This window comes from Myodes glareolus, chromosome 1, assembly GCF_982192425.1.
Source record: "Myodes glareolus chromosome 1, mMyoGla1.1, whole genome shotgun sequence".
Taxonomy (NCBI): Eukaryota; Metazoa; Chordata; class Mammalia; order Rodentia; family Cricetidae; genus Myodes; species Myodes glareolus.
Window position 1 is genome coordinate 28,092,131 of NC_142026.1, and position 22,613 is coordinate 28,114,743.

The 22,613-nt window shown below is 46.8% G+C and overlaps 1 protein-coding gene across 6 annotated transcripts in view; it reads left to right on the plus strand.

Annotated features, from left to right (window-relative positions):
* Armc9 (armadillo repeat containing 9) overlaps positions 1-22,613 on the plus strand; it is a 132,996-nt gene that overhangs the window by 63,755 nt on the left and 46,628 nt on the right. For all 6 annotated transcript variants that reach the window (XM_048428890.3, XM_048428893.3, XM_087905067.1 and 3 more), the window contains exon 19: positions 1,444-1,499. In XM_048428890.3, coding sequence (XP_048284847.3) covers positions 1,444-1,499 — 56 coding nt within the window. The remainder of the gene's footprint in view (positions 1-1,443; positions 1,500-22,613) is intronic.

Genomic DNA, 22,613 nt, shown 5'->3' on the forward strand with positions numbered 1-22,613 from the left:
GAGGGAGAGAGGATGACCTGTTGAAGGCCACTTGGAGTAGAAAGTAACATATTGGGTGTTGTCTGCTATGTACCTGGACCAGGTCCCTTAGCTCCAGTGTGCTAGAAAATCCTCCTGGTTATTCCCTCCCCTCTTTTCCCAGAATCCGAGAGAGTAAGCAGTATTTGCACCATTTTCCAGGTGAGGAAATGGCTCATTCTCTGGTAGCAAGTATTGTGGACTTGTGCATCAGTGTAAACTAACAATCTAATGATGAGCCTCGGCCTTCGAGAACCTCGGTGCCACCAACACCCCCGGCCCTACTCTCTGGAAAGTCATGATGTTATAGCATAGACTTGCCACTTTAGGCTTGTCTACTCTAAGAGACCAGATGAGGCAACTTGGAAGACGTCAGGTTTTGTCCTCCCACCCCAACAAAGAACTGCCAGGCCCTTGTTCTGACTATTTAAGCACACAGCCTTGAGGGGAAGGCAAGCCCAGTCCTACTCCCTTGTAGCTGCATGATAAATTCGTACTTTTGCCTGGTGCCACTGCCTGCTCTGTTCCCCTTCACTTGTAGGCTAGGCCATAAGTCACATGGTGTGGAACTTCCTACCACCCCCTCAATCACCCCACCCTACCCAAGAAGGTCTGAATCAGAAACTCTCTTTGTTCAGGAGGTTTTAGAAGTTCTTCCCTTTAGGCCCAGTTCTGCTGTGAATGATAGCAGTCTCTCCTAATGCAGTTCCTCCCAAGTCTGAAAGGATGGCTCTCTTCTCCCTTCAAGACCCCATCATGGCGTCTCTAGTATAAGTGCTCACTCTCCTAATCTTCTCCAAGGCCTGATCATGGCCTTGTGGTCAGTCTGTCTCTCTGTGTGTCTGTCTCTCTGTCTCTCTCTCCCACCTCCCAGCCCCCATAATGCCCATCTGAAGGGTAGCCTCTTGTCAGCTCCTTTGCAAACCTTCATCTTCAGGTTAGGGCAAAGGGGCTTAGGAAGTGGTCTCTCTGTGCCTCCACTGTTGCCTGTGCTTGAGGACTGATGGTCAACAAAGCTCTCATGAAGATCAAATGAAGTCGCACCTCTTGCAGAACTCGCAGGCTCCCTGGAGTAAACACTAGTTCATTTTTCTGCCCTGCAGTTCTCTCCAGTTCTGTGTTCAAAGAATAAGAATAAATATATTCTGCTAAAAGCAGAGTGTGCTTGAGAATGATACCAAAGTGTGGCTGAAACAGTTATAATCAGGGGATGGCCAGGGGAGTAAATGGGAGTAATAATGAGGGATCAGGAGAGTGGAGGGTGGTGGCCAGGAGCTCTCAGGGCTGCAGAAGTGTCCTGCTCTGAAGCTGTCAGGGCTTGTGGTCAGGAGCATGACTCTATGATGCTCACATGAGCGCACTGGCTGACATTCAGGGACTGAAGGCCAAGCCTTGTGGTTTTTCTGATGAATTTTTTCTTTATAGAAGATTTACTGGATGGTGTTCTTGAATCCGATGATGATGAAGATGAAGATGATGAAGTAAGTTGAAGGCTCTTGAGACAACACAGAAAGCTCTGTCATGTTCCTCTATGTCCCTTTTATGTCCCAAACACTTAGGCAGCCGTGGTGTCTTCCTTGCAGTTGTGGGGTTAATGGAAACTCGGTGTGTGGTGGTTCTGTGACCCTCACTGGGGTCTCATGTGCCACCCTCATCCTCCACAGCCTCTCCAGGTGGCTGCTGCCTTCCAGTGCTCCAGCGTGGACTTCTTATGGGTCAAAAGCTGGGCTCCCAAAGTGCAGGACTAACAGTTTCCCATCCTCTCTGGGCTCCAAAGTCTCAGGGCAGTCCTCCTGCAGCATTCAACTCCACACACATAAGTCCAGTCCAGACTGGAGCATGGACACAGACCCCATGATGCTGGCACACTTCACAGGTGCAGCCTCACACTTCTGCTTGCTTCTAGGGGAATGGTCAAAAAGAAGAGTTCTTCTCTGTGGGTTCTTTGCTCCGAAAGGCTGTGAGCTCTTGTCTGTCTCCTTGGTGAAAGGAATGAGTGTGCATAGGCTCATGATGAGATGCTCTAGACAAGGGGTCCTGATTTGGTTTGGAGCTGGCAGAACCAACCACTCTACTTCCTGTGTTTATTCTTTTGGTGTAGGTTTGCTGACTGACAAATCTGCCCCCTGGTCCTCAGAAGTCCTGTGGTGTCTTGGCGAGGTGGTAGCAAGGCCAGTAACCTGCAGGCTGCAGGCGGCAGCTGAGATGATAAGCTTCTGTGTGGCTTCCCTTTGAACCTAGAAAAGGCAGACATGTTATCATTCTCGTTGTGACAACATGTGTTCCTTCATTCTGTGCGTGGGGAGTAGTTAGTGCAGATGGGAATACTGGGAGCACCTTCTCTTTGGGGAGCATCCGCCCCATACGTGAATGTTCTGCTCTGTCAGTTTAAAGAGTGGTGAAAGCCAAGTCTGTGTTCCATAGAGGCATCAGTGAGGCCATAATTATTTCAGATCTTCCCCTACAGCCCAGTCCCTTGCCTGCCGTTCCTTTTCTGGGCTGCAGGTGGCACCAGGGGCACTCTCACGTCTCTTACTGCCTGATGGGGCAATGGAACCCCAGATACAGCCACTGGCCTCTCCACAGGGAATGGAGACCAACCCTGTGCCACAAGAAAAGCTGCCTGGTAAGACTTGGCTCAGCCAAGTCAGCAGACTCTGTAAGGGGAAGGTTGCCAGTGTGTCAGTCTGGGAGGGCCACATAGTCTCAGTTTGAGCCACTCAGTTCTGCCCTTTAACACAGTGGCTGTTGGGAAACCTGTCTGTATTCCCCGAAAACTATTTGTGGGCACTAAAAGTTAGAAGACTATATAATTTTAATGTCATTTAATTTTTTCCAAGTATTTAAAAGCGTAAAATTTGTTCTCTCAGCACTAAACAAACACAGGCACCTGCGTTCAAGGCTGTTGTTGCCACCCCTAGGGTAGAGCCCAGCTACTGGCACAGCCATTGTGCGTCTCTGAAGCAAGACGTTCCCTTTGTGCTTGACACTTTAATAGTTCTGAGTTAATCATTTCATTCCATGGACTTTTTGTCACCATATCCCAAAGGGTTCCTCTCAAGTTCTGTCCTTTCCCTTCCGGTGTCGTCTTTGGGAACTTTGGGGTTCCTCTGTTTTCTCGTTGACTTGTTTTATATTGTTTGGAGGCCAGGGTCTTGTGCTGTAGCTAAGGCTGGCATGGTGGTGTCTCCTCTTGCCTTGGCTTCCCAAGTGCTAGGATGGTCATCATGCCTGGCTTGTTCAATTGTTTTGCCACTAAGCCTTTAGTTTTATATTATAATAGGAATTCATTTGGCCCAAAAGTGTGCTGGTTAATCATGGGGATTGAGCTTCTGCACACTTCCCTTTGGTAGTGTGGCAGTCAGCTACAGAGCACACATGGACCAAGGTCTCTGGATTTACTGCTTTTCCACAGGGTTTTATTTTCAGCGGTGTCTTAGGCCTTCTGCTGCCTTTACAAACCACAGTCAAACACAGCCTGTAGAGGAGAGGGCGCATCTAGTTTAGCTTCCACATCACAGTGCGTGATGAAGGATGTCAGGGTAGGAACTCTTAAGCAGGATCCTGGAGGCAGGAGCTGAGGCAGAAGCTGTGGAGGAGGTCTGCTACTAGCTTGCTCAGTTTGATTTTATGCACTCTGGGACCACCTGCCCAGAGATAGCACCACCCACAGTGGACTGGACCCTTCCGCATCATTCATCTATCAGAAAAATGTGCTACAGACTTGCCACAGGCCAATCTGATGAACACATCTTGTCAGTTGATGTCAGCTGAGGTTCCTCTTTTACGATAACTCTAGTTTGTGCCAAGTTGACAGAAACCAACCAGGGTTGAGGTTGGCATTTGAAAACATTTGTCACAGTAGCCAGGCTTCTGAGAAGTTTCCTAAAAGAGGTTTTGTAAGAACAATGAAAGGACAGGGTTGATCCAAAGTGACGCTGATGACTAGAGCCAGCAGGTTCTGGGCTTCCCTCCTCAGTGACCCTTGCAGTGAACTGCTGCGTGTTAGCAGGGGCCACCTGCAGACAGTCTGCTGCGTCTGCTTTCACCAAGGCCAGGCATTACTTTCATAACTATTAATTAAAATTGACAGAGAACAAAAAAGAGTGGCAGATGCTTAAATTAGAGAAAGATGCCAAGAACTACTTGAGAGGCCATGCTGTTGTCCTTTTCACAGTGACAACCTGAAAAAGACAGAATTATTGTCAGTGCACGAGAGTCGAGTCTCTTTCATCTGTGCAAGAGACTTTTTAAATTTGATATTTGGACCCAGTACAAAGGCTGAAGTCCCTTGAACGCTTTTAGGCAGCTACACAGTGATGTGGCTCTGCAGAGTGACCTGGGCACCATAGGAATTATGCTGAGACTCTGCTACGGACTGGCTCAGGTGAGCCTTCGTCCTGTTCCCCCACGGTCTGAGTGGCTCACCTGAGCCGGTCCGTGGCAAGACTCCATTTGCAGCATTCTGCCTCACTGCAAGCTTTTAAGGGGACTCAGATGCAAAATCTAGTTTTTCTTCCTAATGTATAAGAATGCAACTGTTTGCCTAATGTGTAGAGAACTCAATTATGTTGACTATCTGCCCATTTATAACTAAAAATGAAAAGTTACATAGCTAGCAATATGTCCTCTGACTTACAGACTATCTAGGGAACATTGTGATGAGGGCAAACATAGCAGGGTGTGGTGGTACTAGTCCTCAGGAAGGAAGCTGAGGCAGGAGGATGTGGAGTTCAAAGCCAACATGTACTACGTAGCAATACCTTGTCTCAAAAAAGAATCATAAAGTTAATGTGAACAGTGCTTAAAACAAAGCAAACATATAAATGTACCCGCCTGTGAGTTATAGATACACTTATGTGCCCATGCAGCAGAAAGGTGTGCAAAGCTACACCCTTTTTATTGACATTAGGGGGAAGAGGAATGGGGAAGTGTGGGTGGAAGGCTGAGAAGCCGTGATCAGCAGGGCTTCAGAGTGCAGACTGTCCAGCAAGGGGAGAAGTTGAAACAGGACAGTGGATGTGGTAGGGTGAAGTCATTTGCACGGTTTGGGGTATGGGATTACTGGGACAAGGTCACACTATAGTCAACTAGAGAGCAAGCAGAGCACAAGAAAATGTAGCGCTCAGTATTTTCCACTCTTCACACAGTGTGGACACATACAGGAAAAGGGGAGGGATGAAGGGCCCTTTTGGTGTGGTTTAAGACTGGGAAAAAAACGAAGCATATCCACCCATGCCTGTTGACAGACACAATACTGGACAGTCAATGTAGGGAGAGGGGGACCTCAAAGGACAGTGTTCTCACTGTCTTTGAGACGGGGTTTGTCTATTACCCAGACCAGGCTGGACATATTCACAGCTAACAGAAGGGGCATCCCACATCACTAGGGTACACGAGACTGTCTCAAATAAGAGAGAAAGATGGGGGAGTAATAAATAACTTGCTTCTTAGATCCTTTTGGTCCAGAAGACTCCAGGCCCATTTAAATCTCCAGGGAAATAAAAGCAGCATTAGATAAGCTGGAAACGCATTCAAGAGGATCCGCAGTGCCAATCCACAGTGGCCGGCAAGGGTTCAGATGCTCCCGTCTAGTGCTTTGAAGAGCCGTGTTATCTCCTGGGCTTCATTTTATGATCAACATAAGCATGGTGTTACTCACGGGCTGGCACCAAATCCTAAGGCCAGCAGCATGGTTCTCGTGTCCTCACCCCCAAGGAGGTTTCCTCAGTACCTGCTCAGATGAGGCTTGTGTGTCAGCTTACACATGGCTTCAAGTGGAGAAAAAAAGACCTTCCTATACTATTTGAGAAGATTGGTTTTAAGACAAATATTCTTTCCCTTTTAGCAAAATAGGTTTAGTACCGGGAGCAGTCAGCCATAAACATTTACTTGTAGGATTCATGTAAGACCCATGTTTCCTTCCGTCCTATCTGTCCTTCATTATGTAGTGAACAAATATTTAAGGACCTTGAAGTAACCGTGTTCTAGGAAATACAGAAGGAAATTTAAAAAAAAAAAAAGATTCCATGAGACTCTCTGTAGTTTACAATGCCTCCATAGAGGAGCTGGGGACGGTCCTGTCGGCTCACCACATGGCAGCTTCTGCTCTAGCAGTCACCTGTGTTCCCGCCTGCATTTTGCCCTGTGGGTGCTACTGTTCCATCCTCGCCGACGAGCAGACACACAGGAGAAAGGTCACTCACCCCATGAGTGAGGCTAGTCAGTGAGCAGTGGAGCTGGGACTCACACCCATGTGATGCGAGGCAGCAAAGCAAGCCCTGCGCTCCAACCCTGGGGGCCTCTAGTCAGACACTGGGAGACACCAGGAGGATAGCAGATAGAAGACAAACAAGCAGTTACAGATCCATAAAAGGGAAGGAAATGGGAAGTGCTACAGTTGTGTGTGTGGTGGGGTGCGTCCTAAAATACTGGAAGGCAGAAGCTGGGTCAAGACAGCCTAGGGTAGAGAGGAAGTGCAGTGGGCTGAATTCAGGAAGGCACACAGCGGGGACAGGGGTCCACGCAAGCATGTGTCTGATTCTGTGCCTCAGCCCTGACCCAGGAAAGCATGCTCATCACCCAAGTGTATGTGGGCATTTTGAGAGATGCACATAGACATATGCATGCATATGCTCCTATCTGTACATTCTGGTAATCGTTTGTTTTGCAGATAGAGATCTAATATAAATATGTAGACATGTACATATGCACAATGTGGCCTTTTCCTTTTGTTAATGTTCCTTGGAAATCTTTCTGAGCTGGCAGTGCAGCAAACTGATGTTTCTCAGTGTGATGGGTGTTTAGTTGTCCACATCTTGCTACTCTAAGCAGTACTAGAGAAAACATAAATATGTCATAAGCTGGAACGTTCATTTATGTGGGCTCCTGCTTGCTAGGTCAGGTATATGTTTTTTTAATGACAATAGATTTCACCAGATTGATTGTGTGTGTGTGTGTGTGTGTGTGTGTGTGTGTGTGTGTGTGTGCGCGCGCGCGCGCGCGCGCGCGCGCTTTGCTGCTGTTGTTGGTTTTGTTTGTTTTGTTTTCTAGATAGAGTTTCTCTGTGTAACAGCCCTAGCTGTCCTGGAACTAGTTCTGTAGACCAGGCTGGCCTTGAACTCACAGAGATCCACCTGTTTGTTTGTTTTTACTTATAGACAGGATTTTCTGTAGCCCAGAATGGCCTTGAACTTTGTATTTACCTGAGGATGACCTTGAATTTTCATTCTTTTGCTTCTGCCTCCTAGGTATAGATTTTGCTGGTGTGTGCCATTGAGCCCCTTTATGTTTTGATTTTGTGCAAATTTTTTTCCTTTTTTTAAAAAAGAATTTATTTGGACTTTTATGTTTCTTCATAAGACAGCTCAGTAATTTGTGGGTTTTAAAATATTTTTTATTTCTTAAGTGATCTAATTGGTTGAGGTGCTTTTGCTCCTGTCATTGCCTTATGACCCTTTTGTTTCTGTAGGTTCAATAGTGATGTCCATTTACTAATAGAGAAGAATGAAGCTTCTCTATTCTGGATGTGTCTAGCTAAAGGCTTTGTCAGTTTTGTTCATCTGTTCTCACAGCCAGGTTTTCTGTTTTGTTTTGTTTCGTTGGTTTTCTCTGTTTTTCCATTTTCTCCATCTCTTTCTGATCTTTGTTATTTCCTTCCTCTGTCAGCATTACTTTGCTCATACTTTTTTATGGCCCTACTGTATGAAGTGAAGCTATTGGCCTGAGGTCGTTTAGCTGGCTAGTTATAACTGTGTTCCCCTCCAGCCCTGCTTCTGCATGAGTTTGGTGTATTTGTCTCTGAGCGTTTTCTAGTTTTCTTCGTGATTCCTTTTTGGCCCATTGATTATTTAAGAATGTTTTTTATAAAGTCCCTCCTAAGAAGTGACCCCAATGCAGGGTGCTCATTCCTGGGGACCTGCTGTTTAGGGGTGTGGTGCCCTCTTCCTTCTCTCTGTGCCCTGAGCCTCCTGTGTCACGTGCACCCCCTGCTGTGATGTTTGCCTCCCCTCTGGTCCAAAGAAAGGAACCACTCTAGCAGGGACTGGAACCTCAGAGCCAGAATAAAGCTTGCCTCCTTTAGTCTCCCTCGGGTGTTTGTCCCAGTGACAGAGTGTCCTGACACGCCTGTGTGTCTTCTGCTTCCCTTTGTACTGTCGGTGGTGTCGCCCAGGGCTGCGGTTGCCCCTCTGTGCAAATGTCAGAAGTCCGGTTGTTCCAGGATCCGCCGTGTGAGCGTCAACAAGTGCGGACTTTAAATACTTCACCTGAATGTGGTTGCCAAGTGTTTAAAGATCACTGATAATCGGTCACTGTTGATCTTGAATACTCTTCAGAATAACCAGTTCAGACACCGTTCTATAGACTGTTGGTCCTGAATACTCTTTAGAATAACCAGTTCAGACTCCGCTGGTGTTTGCACCTTCGCAGGCTGTTGTCATGCAAACATGCTTGTGTTTCTGTTGCCAGGGTCCTCTGGGTATCTCTCCCTTGTGTTTATTCTTCAGTGTCTGAGTTTTTAAAGATTTTGCTAGCTTCAAGAATTTTAGATTCACAGGAAAAATAGTACAGAGATCCTTATGTCCATCAGACAGCTCAGGGACTTATACATTTCTAGTTTAGTTTAAAAAGTTATAAAAATACATTTTGAATTTTTGTTTTTGTTTTGAGTTTTTTGTTTGTTTTTTTTGAGACAGGGTTTCTCTGTATAACAGCCCTGGCTGTCATGGAACTAGTTCTGTAGACCAGACTGGCCTCGAACTCAGAGAGTACTGCTTCCTGCCTCTGCCTCCTGAGTACTGAGATTAAAAGTGTGTGCCACCACCGCCAGGCTGAAATTTTTTACTTTTAAAGAGTTCAGAACATTTTGTTTAGATGTTTCAATCCTTTAGTTGTTAAATTCTGAATAATTTTTTCAAATTATACACAAATTTAACTGATACTATAATACTGTTCAAATATCTTCTGTTGCCTAAAGTTACAATAAGGTAAGTTATTGACATTCATATAAATCTGGGAAAGAAACCAGGCTCATGGTGGTGCACACCTTAAATTCCAGCACCTAGAAGGCAGAGGCAAGCAGATCTCTGTGAATTTGAGATCAGCCTGGCCTCCACAGTGAGTTCCAACCAGCCAGAGATATATAGTGAAATCTTGTTTCAAAATAAATAAATAAACAAATAATAAATAAAATAAAACCAGGGAAAGGTGGCTTTCATCATATTTTTAGTGATTTTTTTCAATTTCGTTTGTTTTGTGTTATTGTTTATGGTGTGTGTGTGTGTGTGCGCGCGCACTCGAACATGTAGGCCTCTTATTGAAAGCTGGGGCTCACCTGATTAGGCTAGACTGATGTGATCCCCGTCTCCATGACCCCAGTGAAGGATTACAAGCATGTTCTACCACACCTGACTGTTCTCATGTGTGTTCTAGGGCTCGATCTTGGGTCCTCACACGTGTGCAGTAGGCTGTCTCTCCTGGCTATAATTTCCATTAAAAATTATTTTTAGATTTTTATCTATTTTATGTGCATGAATGTTTTGCCTGCCCATGTGTGTGTGTCCCACATGCATACCTGATGCTCAGGGAGTTCAGAAAAGGGTGTCAGATCCCCTGGAACTCGAGTTCTGGATGGTTATTAGCCATCCTGTTGATGGAATACTGGGAACCGAACCCCTGTCCTCCGTGAGAGCAACAAGTGCTCTTAACTGCTAAACTGTCTCTCCAGCTCCAGATTTTCCAATTTTGTTTTGCAGCTTCAGCTTTTTAGATAAATCCCACCTCCCATAAGTCAGCACCCCTGGCCCACACCCACACTTACTCCTAAAGGACTTGGGAATTTGAACTTAGCAATATTAGATCTGGGATATGTCTTCCCTGGGATGTCGCTTCCTATGCTGGTCCATGGTGAGCACATACTCCTGAAGAAAGGGGGCTGTACTGAGGCAGGGAGGAAGGGTGGACCAAGGAGGAAGGCTGACCCTCCTGAAATCATTAGTCACAGAAAACACTTACATTATCCTCTTTAGCTATATTTCATGAACACACCAGCCCATAGGTAGCATCCAAAGCAAGGCCAGAGTGGGGTAGTTTTTATAATCTTCCTATATGCGTAGGCTTCAGTAATAGATTACAGGGGGTGGGGCAAGCATGTAGAATGGTGCCTGGGTGTTATGTAATATTCCTTTACACTATGTGAAGATGTGTCATTGTGATTGGTTTAATAGAAAGCTAAACGGCCAATAGCTAGGCAGGAGGTATAGCAGGTACTTCTGGACAGAGAGAGCTCTGGGAAGAAGAAAGGCAGAGTCACCAGCCAGATGGAGAGGAAGCAGGATGGGCAGTACAGAGTAAAGATAACTGAGCCACATAAAAGAATACAGAGTAAAAGAAATAGGTCAATTTAAGTTATAAGAGCTAGTGGGACAAACCTAACCTATAGACAGAGCTTTTATAGTTAATAATAAGTCTCCATATATTTTTAAAGATTTATTTATTTATTTATTATATATACAGTGGGTCTGCCTGCACACCAGAAGAGAACATCAGATCTCATTATAGATGGTTGTGAGCCACCATGTGGTTGCTGGGAATTGAACTCAGGACCTCTGGAAGAGCAGTCAGTGCTCTTAACCTCTGAGCCATCTCTCCAGTCCCCATATCATTTTTTTGTGAGCTAGCAGCCCAAAGAAAAATCCATTTACACCTGGGTGTCTTAAGCTCTTGGTATTTGTTAGTCATTATCCCTGTTACCACCATTCTTGTTTCTAACCACCATGCTGGGCTGTGCAGCAGCCACATGTGGTCTGGTGTTCCTGCCGCCTGTCCTCTCCTGGCTCTGGAGGAAACTACAGAAAAGCCTTGGTAAGGATGTGGCCTCCAAGGATTTAACACTCCACATATTAATAGAAAGCAGTGAGGTTCTGTAAGGCTACCAGTCTGGAGACACACTACTGGACGGCGGTTCTGTAGATTGAGGATGCAGCACGGTTGGTTGAGTGCTTTCAAGTATGCACCGCATAAATCAGTACTGGAGCCTACACCTATAATCCCAGCCACATAGCGAGTTCAGTGTCAGCCTCAGCCACACGGAACTGCATCTCCAAAAGAAAAAGAGAAAGGAGAAAGAAAAGTAGGAGCATGCCATGACACAGGGAACCATGCAGAAGGGGGCTAGAGGCAAAGGACGAATATAGGGGAACATGGGAATGAGCCCTAATTGTGGTTTCATGAGCAAAGTAGGGGAAACAGGATCACCAACTTTGGCTCAGTCTAGGGAGTGCTAGGGTGAACCTGCCTGACTCCTCTTCCTTCAAGTCTTAGTTAAGGTTTCGGTTGCTGTGATAAAACATTACAACCAGAAGCAGCTTAAAGAGGAAAGGGTTTATTTTGCTTACGGCTTGTATGTAGTTCATCATCAGGAAAGTCAGGACAGGAACTCGAGGCAGGAGCTGATGCAGGGGCCATGGGGGAACACTGCTGACTGGCTTGTTCCCCCAGGGCTTGCTCTGCCTGCTTTCTTCAGGACCACCTGCCTGGGAGTGGCCCCACCCACAGTAAAAACAGAGCACTCCCACACCAATCATTAATCAACAAAATGCTCTGAAGATTTGCCTACAAGCCAACCTATGGAGGTATTTTCTCTCTCTCTTTTATTTTCCTTTCTTCCTTCCTTTCTTTTTCTTTTGTTTTTTCAAGGCAGGGTTTCTCTGTGTAATAGTCCTGGTTGTCCTGGAACTCACTTTGTAGCCCAGACTGGCCTCTGTAGATCCATCTGCCTCTGTGCTGGAATTAAAGATGTGCACCACCATCACCTGGCAAGGTGTTTTCTTAATACATCTAGATTTGTGTCAAAAACCCATAGCACACCACAGTAGGTGATGTAGCCAGGAATAAAGAAAAGAACTGAGGCGCGCTCTGTGTTGTCTAATTCCAGCTGGTTTACGCACTGGCTAGCAGGGAGGGCAAGGCTTGCAATGTCCCAGACATGAAAACTTTTAGATGAGACAATACAGGCATGGTTTCTCTCTGACTCACAGCCTGCTCCACTGAGCACTCCATCCTCACCTTCCTGCCCGTCTCCCAGATCCCACCCTGCTTCTCCCGCTTCATCCACCACTGCCACCAGAGCTGGGACAGTTGTCACCGTGGCATCTGGTCACAGCTCAAATTCAACTCCCTTACATACACCCGCATCTTTCTTTTTCTCTTTTTTTCCCTGACTATTCTGGAACTCACTCTGTAGACCAGGCTGGCCTCAAACTCAGAGATCCGCCTGCCTCTGCCTCCTGAGTGCCAGTATTAAAGGCCTGTGCCACCATACCCAACCACCTATATCCTTCAAAAAGAACTTCAATCTAAAGCTAAAGGAAGAATTTAGCATTTTCTGAGACAGGACTGAAGCATCTGTCCTGATTTAAATGGCAGGGAACACAGGTACCCAGACGGGGGATAGGAGGATGGCAGTTGAGATCCCACTGGAAGGGCCAATCACAGCAAGCATACAGAAAGTGGAGACCCATTAGGATCCATTAGGATCTGTTATGTCAGAAGGGGAGGGAGGGAGCAGAGAGGAGCTATGCCTTTTGAAAAGACTAAGGTGGCATCGGAGGTCAAGCTCACTGGAGATCCAGCAAGCTCACTGTGTGCAAACAGCCAGTGTTGGCCGTGTGCTGATTGTGTGCAGGCCAGGGCTCGGGAGCTTCACCAGCTTCTTTCCCCTCTTCTTCCTCATGCCTCTCTGCCGAGTGGAGCTTGGCTCTGTGGCTTTTTGAGACAGGGTTTTTCTTTGTATCAGCCCTGTCTGTCCTGGAATTTACTGTGTAGACAAGGCTGGCCTCGAACTCACGGAGATCTGCCTGCCTCCCAAGTGTTGGGATTACAGGCGTGCCCCACAACTGCCTGGCCCTGAAGCTTCACTCTTACTTCCTGTTGTTGGTTTGGATTTGGGTTTTATGAGACCTAATATATAGTCAGTCCATGCTGGCCTCAAACTCTTCTGCCTCAGTCTCCCCGATGCTGGTATTATAGGCTTACATCATCACCTGGTTCTAAGCAGGGCTAATTTTAGCCCCATTTTCTAGATGGAAAAAAAAAAACCAAAAAAAAAAACAAAAAACAAAAAACAGAGCTTTGAGAGGCACAGAAACTTACTCAGGGGCCCAGGGTAGTAATTAGTAGTGATGAAATTAAACTGAATCTTGCAGATATGTGTACCCAGTCTTACGTTCTGCTGCATCCTTGAGTAAGAGGTAGTTCAGAGCCTGGCCAAGGGAGGAAGTGCACCTGGAAGTGAGACTAGGAGGAACTGGGAACTAAGAGAGTTGTCATTAAGAACCCCAGCCTGGTAAACTTTGGGTGTTTTGCTTGTATGTATGTGGAAGTAATGATTTTAAACGGGAAGCACACTGTCCAGTCTGGCTAGAATAGGAAATTAAGGACCAGTTCGCTCTCAGGGTCCTGCATTAGAACTCAGAGTTCCAGTTCCGCTCCAACACTTTCAACCCCCAACCTGCAAGATTGTTTTCTCACCTGAAGTTTCTTCAGGACATGTGTCCAAAGAGCCAACAGTAGACTTTCTCCATGAATCACCTCTGCTGATGGTCACCTGTTTTGGCCAACTTGCTTGGCACGGGGTAGCCCATGCTTCCTGCTCCCCAGTACTCAATTAGCAAAGAAACGCCTATGTCTGTTTTCCTTGCAAGCCTTTTCCATTATTCAGACAAGTCAATAAAGAAGCCAGAATTTCCCAATTAAGACTTTTACATTATTCTGGTAGCCTTTCCATTTCTGAGTTCATGTATTTCTGCAGCACAGCCCCTGGGCTCCCAGACCGTGGCTGGGATGAACCACCCAACACGCTGACTCATGGCTGCTGCCCTCGTTTCCACTCTGGTTTCTATGGAAATAGACAGCAGCTGGCTCAAAACAAGGTGAGGGCTCAAAGACACCTCACGGTTCCTAGGCATATAGAAACCATATTTGCCCGATGTCATTCCCATGGAAACCAAGAAAGGTCAGTCAATGCTTTACAGTAAATGTTTTTTTCTCTCCTAATATAATTTTTTAAAGTAGTATATGGATTTTCCTATTGGCACAGGTATTTTGGGATAACAGTATAGTCCATGTGTGAATTACATTATCATTTTAAAGTAAAATGACGTTTATTTATTCTTTGACAATTCTATACATGTAAACAACATCATTATCTACCTAACTCCAGTTTCCCCCAGGCACCTAACGTGCCTCCTTACTTTTCCACTTCCTCTTTCTCTCTGTCTCTGTCTCTGTCTCTCTGTCTCTGTCTCTCTCTCTCTCTCTCTCTCTCTCTCTGTGTGTGTGTGTGTGTGTGTGTGTGTGTGTGTTCAATTAGAGATGCCTGCTGGACTGTTGACTGTCCGTGTTGGCCCGACCTCATGACCGTATGCAGATCCCCATGGCTGTGGTGATGTGAGTGCCACGGCCATGTCATGTCAGAAGACATTTCCTTCCCATCCCTGCCTCGTGCAGTCTTTCCTGCCCCTCTTCCAGGATGTTCCTGATTGGGGTGGAGGATGCTCAGACATCCCATTTGGGTTCAGTGGTCACTTACTGCTATTACTTTGACTTGTTGAGTCTGCATCAGCTGCTGACTAGGGCACAGGGAAGCGTCTCTGATTGAGGACAGGGACAGGACTTACCTATGTGTATGAACAGAAATACTTAGAAGACAGTTTGACAGCATGTCAATTTAACAAGACAACAATAATAGGTCCCTATCCCTTCCTCACTCCCCACTGCTGCCCTAGGGCCTGTGACTTCCTGAGCCGTGGGATTTTGACCAGGTTTACAGTACCAGGCTTGACTTCCCCCTGTAGAGCAGGCCTCAGAACAAAAGTACTGACTTGGTTGCCCTCGTCGCTGTCATCCCACTATGGCGTCAGTGAGCACGTCTTGCCAGGGTCCTGCAGCATCCAGGTTCTCCACTGGACAATACTATCGATGGCTCTCCCCCAGCAGCTTGCGTAGCCCCTTCTGGCACTATGGAAGCAAACAAGCAGGAGGAAGTTTTCCGGTCAGTTCTAGCTTGATTTCTCTATGTCTTGTAGCCAAAGGATGTTGTGATTTCAGCCATATGGTCATACCATCTAATACTGGTAAGCAGCCAAGAGCAATAGCAATATCGTGTGTTGTTTGAGGGAGCCTAGGGCCTCTTTGACCAAGAACTCATAAGAAGGTATCCTGTTGACCCTGAGATTTTCGTTTAATAAACCATATCTTTGAAGGGGAAACATTGTTCACCCATGCAGGGTACCTATTTTCGAACTTCTTATTTATTTGTTTATATATTTTGTTTATGTGAGGTTTTACCTGCACCGACTTATGTGTACCACATTCATGCAGTGAATGTGGAGACCAGAAGAGGATGTCCTATCCCCTGGGACCATAATTACACATGGTTGTGAACCTCCATGTCAGTGCTGGGAACCAAAACCTGGGTCCCTGGAAAGGCAGCCAGTGCTCTTAACCGCTGACCCATCCCTCCAGCCTCATTTTCCAGTGTCTTGTCACATTTTTGTCCCCAGTTTCTGTAGAGGGGAGTTGAGTATCCACAATGTTTTATTAGAAGCTGCCAAGCCCTAGTGAGAACTAACGACGAAAGCAGACAGTGGGAAGGCAGACCTCAGGCAGACACACACGTTGTGTGTGATGTAGAGTCAGGAGGAGCAGGGTGGTGAGGAGTCACGGAGCAGGAAGGACATAGAGGTAGGCAGAGGGAGGACTGGACGGCAAAGCACGGACTGGTCGACCACTGAAGCGGTGAGATACGGGTGTGTTTAGAACAGTGAGAAGCGGGGAAGAGTGAGACATGGAACCAGGTCACCTAGAGACTTGGGAAGAACATCATGTTTGGACTTTTCTTGTTGTCTGTTTGTTCTGAGACAGGGTTTCTCTGTGTGGCCCTGGCTGTCACAGCTCAGCTCACACTGAGCGCTGGACCACAGGCTCGTGCCGCTGCCTGTCCTAGCTGGGCTTGTTTTCTTTCTTTTTTTTTAAGATTTATTTTTATTTTGTGTGGATGGGTATCTTGTCTGTCTGCATATATGTGCACCGCATGCATGCCTGCTGCCCCGGAGGACTAGAAGAGGTTGCTATGTAGTGGCACAAGAGCTACAGACAGCTGTGAGCTGTTGTGGGGGTGCTGGAAACCAAACCAGGTTCCTTTTCAAGAACAACAAATGTTCTTTTTTTTTTTTTTTTTTTTTTCTTTGAGACAGGATTTCTCTGTAGCTTTGAAGCCTGTCCTGGAACTAGCTCTTATAGACCAGGCTGGCCTCGAACTCACAGAGATCCGCCTGCCTCTGCTTCCCGAGTGCTGGGATTAAAGATGTGAGCCACCACTGCCTGGCTACAACAAATATTCTTAACTGGTGAGCCATCATCTCTCAAGCCTCAGCAGTCAGCATTTGTTCTGAAAGAGGAAGGAAGCTGAGAAGTAACTTCTCTGATTTACAAAGAAACTTAAAACTTCCTGGTGTTTTAGAAACTCATTTACTGGACTTTCCTGTCCATGGGGTTGGGCTGAGCCTCAGAGCAGTGAGACCAGGAAACTTTGTGGCCTTCCTTCACTTCTAGATTGAGGAAGCCTTTGGGTAAAGACAGGCATCCTCTGTTACAGTCTCGCCTGCATGCTGGCCACCTTGCATGGGTCAGTTTCTCTCAGTGAACCAACTACTGACTGCTACAAACTAGGACCTTGCTCATCCCAGTGTCTAACCTTGGCATGCAGCATCTGCCGAGTGACCTGTGTCACATGTGGAACTGTGGGCTCGGTGAGTCCCTGACCTTGTGCCCATGCTCCTCTGACTGCCGAAGAACCCGTATCTTTTCTCTCCTTATTGTCACCGTCCTCCAGACAAGACAAGAGCTGTGATTCATCCGTCTGAAAGCACTTGTAGCTTCCCTTTCATTTCCTCTTCTGTCCACATCCTGACCTAAGCCTGTCTTCACTCTCTTGATTCCTGTCCACCTGCCTTCCTAGTCTGCTATGCATGTGGACCACAGACCATCTTCTGAGAGCAGGTAATGGGCCATGCAGGGCCTATTAACTGCAGAACATTCTGTTTTTTAAATTTTAAATAATTTTTATGTTTATAGCTATTTTGCCTTCGTGTATTTAGAAGGAGGCCACTTGTTCGTTCCCGGCTGCCCAGACTCCAAATAACCACTCAGAAATTATATTATTGAAATCACTGCTTGACCAATCACTTAAGCATATTGCTAGTTAGCTCTTATGTCTTTGGTTAACCCATTATTATTATTTTATATTTTACCACGATGTGTGTGGTCTACCAGCAAGGTTTTAGCTGGTGACTCGCATCTTTTCCTTCTGATAGCTCCATGGCATCTCCACGACTCTCCCAGCATTCAGTATAGTTTCCCCTACCTAGCTCTATTTTGTCCTGCTATAGGCCCAAAGCAGTTTCTTTATTCATTAGCCAGTAAAAGCAACACATATACAGAAGGACTTACCCTGTATGTCTATGTATCGTGTGTGTACAATGCACATGGAGGTCAGAAGAGGGCATCATATCCCCTGGAACTAGAGTTTCAGATGGTTATGACCCACCATGTTGGTGCTAATGATTGGATCCAGGTCCTCTGAAAGAGTAGCCAGTGGTCTTAACCACAGAACCATCTCTCCAGCCGCTCTACCTTTAAAAAAAAAGTTATTTTTATTATTCTTACTTATGTGTATGTATAGGCATAAGCACATTAGTGCAGGTACCTGTAGAGAAGTGGAGATCCAGCATTGTGAGCTGCCTGTTGTGGGTGCTGGGGATCAAACCCAGGCCCTCTGGAAGAGCAGGACATGCTTTTAAATGCTGAGCCATCGCTCCAGCCCCTAAATAATATTCTAAACTTTCCAGAAAGTGCAGAAGGCCATTCAATAGATAACTATGTTCTGTCCTTTCCTCTTCCCTGCTTGCCCCTCTCGTCTCAGAATTAGCCCCCTTAAAGCTAAGGTGTAAACTCTAGATGGTTCTGTACTAAATTTATGTGTTTATTGTGGTGAGGGGGTTGTACACATGCCACAGCACACATGTGGAAGTCGGGACAACCTGCAGGAATCACTTCTCTTGGTCTATCATGTGGGGTCTCAGGGATTGAACTCAGGACTTTAGACTTGGCAGAAAGCACCCTTACCCACTGAGCCATCTTGCCAGTCCTTAATGATATTTAATCATTCATTCATTCATTATGGGTATGTGTGTGTGCCTGTGTGTATGTCTGTGAATCACATGTAACTGTGACTGGTGACTTTAGAGGTCAAAAGAGGGCATCCAATCCCTGGAGACTGGAGTTGTGGATTGTTATGAGTCACCGTCTGGGTACTAGAAGCTAAGACTGGGTCTTCGGCAAGATCAATAGGTGCTTATAAACACTGAGTCATTTCTCCAGCCCACCTCATGGTATCTTTATATTCCTGTGTGCACTGTTGTTTTATAGTTTGCTGTTTTCTGCTCTTGGAGATGGAACCCAAAGCCTTGTCCTTGCTTGGGCAAGTGTTCTGCTGTGGAGCTAGCTCCATCCTCATTCAACTCTACACATGACTTGACAGGGCTAAGTTATTCGGCAATGTGTTGTGTTCTCTGAGCATTTGTAGTCAGCCTTTATTCATATGCTGTGACTTGCTGCGGTAGCCCATCCATGTCCCTCAACTGTGGTTTTATGCAGGAGAAAAGACCACCGGGGTCTGGGGGGGTCATGCAAACAGAAAAGTGCTTGCTGCACAAGCATCAGGGCCTGAGGGCCATCACAAGAGCCCAGGCAAGAAAGCTGGGCACGGAATCATCCTTGAAATCCTGCCCTGAGGGTTGGGATGACAACAGGAAGACTCTGGACTCACTGCCCAACCGGTCTAGACTATGTGGCCAGCTGCAGGCCAAGGAGAGGGTGGCCCCATCTCCAAACCCAAGACAGACAGTGCCTGAGGAAGGACACCTGAAGTTTACCTGTAGCTTCCATGCATATCTGCACACCAGCACACCTGAACCCATGCAGACTCACACACATGCTCCAAAGACTGCAGCAGGCCCTCAGATTCCCTTTCCATTCCTGAGTTTTGCTCAGTATAGCCAAAAGCTTCCTTTGCGCATGTATGCATGAATGGGGGGGACTTTCCAGACCTCAGGTCACTGACTCAAGTGCTATGATGGTTTCAACCTCACTGGTTCCTGCCAGATTGCCTGAAGAGGCCGGACCCTTTGATAGAATCCCTCTGTAAACATGCTGTAACTCACCAAGTAAGATGTCCAGCTGCTCACCATGGCAGTCAGGACACACCCACACGCATTATTAGGCTTGCTTTCCCACTGTAAGATGGGATGGAAAGTCACGAGTGATCTGTAGACAGCGCGTCAGGCTGTAGCCTATGGTGTGCACAAGGGCTTGCTCCCTCCCATCTTTCCTATACGTTATGGTGTTCACTCCTCCTTCTGGTGCTGCGCAGAACTCTGGTCCAGAAGGCTGAACACCCTGGGGTGGGTCGAAGCTACAGCTACTGTTTGGATCTCTGATGGACATGTTACGAGCAGGTCAGCTTATGGCTTCAGGTTACTGGGGTCTTGGGTCAAATTCTTGTCTTGTGTCATTTGATCAACTTTCTGCCTTTGTCCTCTTCTCAAGCCCAGGGCAGCAGGGAATATGTGGGCCGAGCATGAGAGCCCTGTGTAACCCCTGAGACCCTCGGAACGGACAGGTACATAGTTAATGTGCTGAAAGTCAAGGCAGTGAGTAGCAAATCTAAGTACAAAGAAAGACATCTCATCTCAAGCCTGACTGCTGCCACCATTTGTCCCTGTGAGAGCCTTGAACAAGTGGGCTCACCTCACTCGGCTCAGTGTTCTTGTCTGTGACGTCCCTTTTCTTCCAGCGTCTGTGAAGCACCGTGAAACAGTGCCTGGCTAGTGTGTCACTGTCACAAAACGCCTCTTGCCAGAGCTTAGAGGATTCATTTTTGCTCATGGTTAGCATGATGGGAACGTGAGCTTGTCTCCTCATGGCAGACAGGAAGCAGAGAGCTGTGAAGAGACTAGGAACTAGACATTGCCTTCAGAAGTATGGTCTGGAAGCCCCTGAAGTTTGTGATAGCAGAAAGACTCATGCCATGGTTCTCAGCATGTGGGTTGCGACCCCTTAGGGATCTAACAGCCCTTTCACAGGGGCCACATATCAGCTAGTTGCATCGTGATTCATAACAGTCACAAAATTACAGTTGTTAAGTAGCAATGGAAATAATTTTATGGTTGAGGTCACCACAGCATGAGGAACTATATTAAAGGTCACGGCGCTAAGCAGGTTGAGAATCCCTGGTCTAACACAAGCTGTCTGGAACAGCCCTGGCTGTGCTCTGCTTTCAGGAGCTGGGAAGTTCACTGCAGTCATCCTGTAGTTTCTCAGGATGTCTGAGGAGTGTCCCAGACAGCAGGTGCTGGCGAAGTACCGTCTCACCGACTCTGATCCGACACCAAGGGAGGATTTAATAGTCAACCAGGAGTCAATGCTGCCGTTCCCCAAAGTCCTTGCTTCCTCACAGGAAAGCATGGGTCATGGGTACTTCAATAAGACTGTCAGGACTCTCTGGTGCACATGGGATTTCCACAGTGCACACCTGCCCAGTGACCCGGGCATTGTCTCCCTGTGTGAGGAGCAAGAGCTACGCTGCCCCTTGCCTCTCGTCTATACCATGGGTGCTTCTGCAGAGTTGCTCCAAGGCAAGTTCCTTACCCTCTGACCTCATGGAAGCTTATGCTGTAGTCACTTCCGGTCCTGTCAAGCCTCCAAGTCACCTCTGACTCTCTATATTAAATATATTGTTCTCCCATCGCTTTATTAACACCACCTCCTGTTTCTTGCCTCTTTTTGGTTAGAATTCAGGAGATGGTTGAGCAAATGGAGCAGCTGAAGCAGTAGACTTGATGTCAGAAAGGGGATGTTAGTCTCCTGGTTTCTCCTTGTCATTGTAGAAACCATATCTACTTATTGAGCAGGTCCGGTTGTCACGAAGCCGGAAGCATTTCGTAGATGAAGAAGTTGATGTTACAGCAGCTGGGCACCACAGTGAGAGACCTTTAAGATTCAGAGCCTGCTCACAGCCCAGGCCTTGGCACAGGCTCAGGAGGAAAGCTCCTACAGATGAAGACAGGGCCCTCTGCACACAACACTGAGCCTGGTCACCTTGGTCCACCCTCACAGGCTGTCCCATGTGGAGGGCTTTCCTGTGTGTTTACAAAGAGCAAGGCTTATAGCTCAGCCTCCTGAGAAGCTGTCTCAAGTTCAGACGCTCGTCAAAGTCTGTAATTCTTTCAATTCATGCTGGAGACTCTCACTTGTCTTAGGGAAACCACTCGAGTCCATTCTCCTGCCTGCACTCTATCTGGAGGAATCTGAGTTTTCAAATGCATTTAGTGGTCAACCCTAGTTCTGTTTTCAGGCCAGCTGCTTAGAATCTGGTTTGTCTGGAGTATTATGTATCTAAAGCCTCAGTTAAGAATCTTGTCGTGTCATAAGATCACGGACTCTGTGGGGAAGCCTCGTTTCAGAGCATCAATTCATCTCAGCTCAGGGGCCTTTTTTTTTTCCTAAGGCATTCTTAATTCTTGGAGTAATTGTTATCACTGCACTCCAGTAACCTGGTACATTCTGCCTCAGAACATAAAGGCAGTAATTTTAGTAAAATTCCTCCAACAATGGTATTTAAGACCCACCCTAAAGAGGCATTTATTCTCCAAGCATTTCCTTGTTCACTGGTCCCTTCCTTCCCAGCGTGGATTTTTTAAACTCTCTTCTGTGGGCATTCATGAGTCACTCAGAAGCCCACCAGGCAACCAGCTCAGCGGTGCATGAGGCTGTGAACACAAGTTCCAGAACGCAGCCGCAGCTGTGTTAAAGGTTTCACAAGGCTGATTAACTGACTGGAACTTCGTGGTTGTGAGGGGTTGGAATGTTGCAGATCCAAAACAAAATGATCTGCTGCTGTCTTCAGCCTCCTTCGTTGCCTGACTTTGTGTCTGACGGAACGCCATGACTAACAGGTGAATCCTGCTGGCGCTACAGCTCCCACAACTCCCACCGACCCCCAAGCTAAGAATGTCAGCAGATAGCACCCGAGACTCATGGCAGGGGCGTCCCTGAGTTGCTGTAACCCACCTACTAATATTCCCACCAGTGTGCTTGGAAAGCGCCTTGATTACGGCTTTGCTTTGTTCTCCAACTGTAAAAACTTCATACCCATGTTGTAGCATGGGATTAGGGTGCATAGTTTCCTGAGCCCTTCACTCTTACTTATCTCAAGAGTAAACCTAGCCCTGAGAGGTGAGGGAGGGTTATGCTTTGTGTCCACGGGACACTAAAGTGTGGCCAACACTCACGTGGGGCCACTGCTCTTCCCTTTTGAACTGCACCTGTGAGAGGTAGTGCCCTGCCTGTGCTCACACACCTGAGCCGACGCCCTCGCTGAATGCCCAGCTCTCACCACCATACTGCCCGCTCCAGCTAGTTTCAGACCGTTTGACACTCAAAGAATGGAGCCCGTGTCGCTTGCTGTCAGCAGG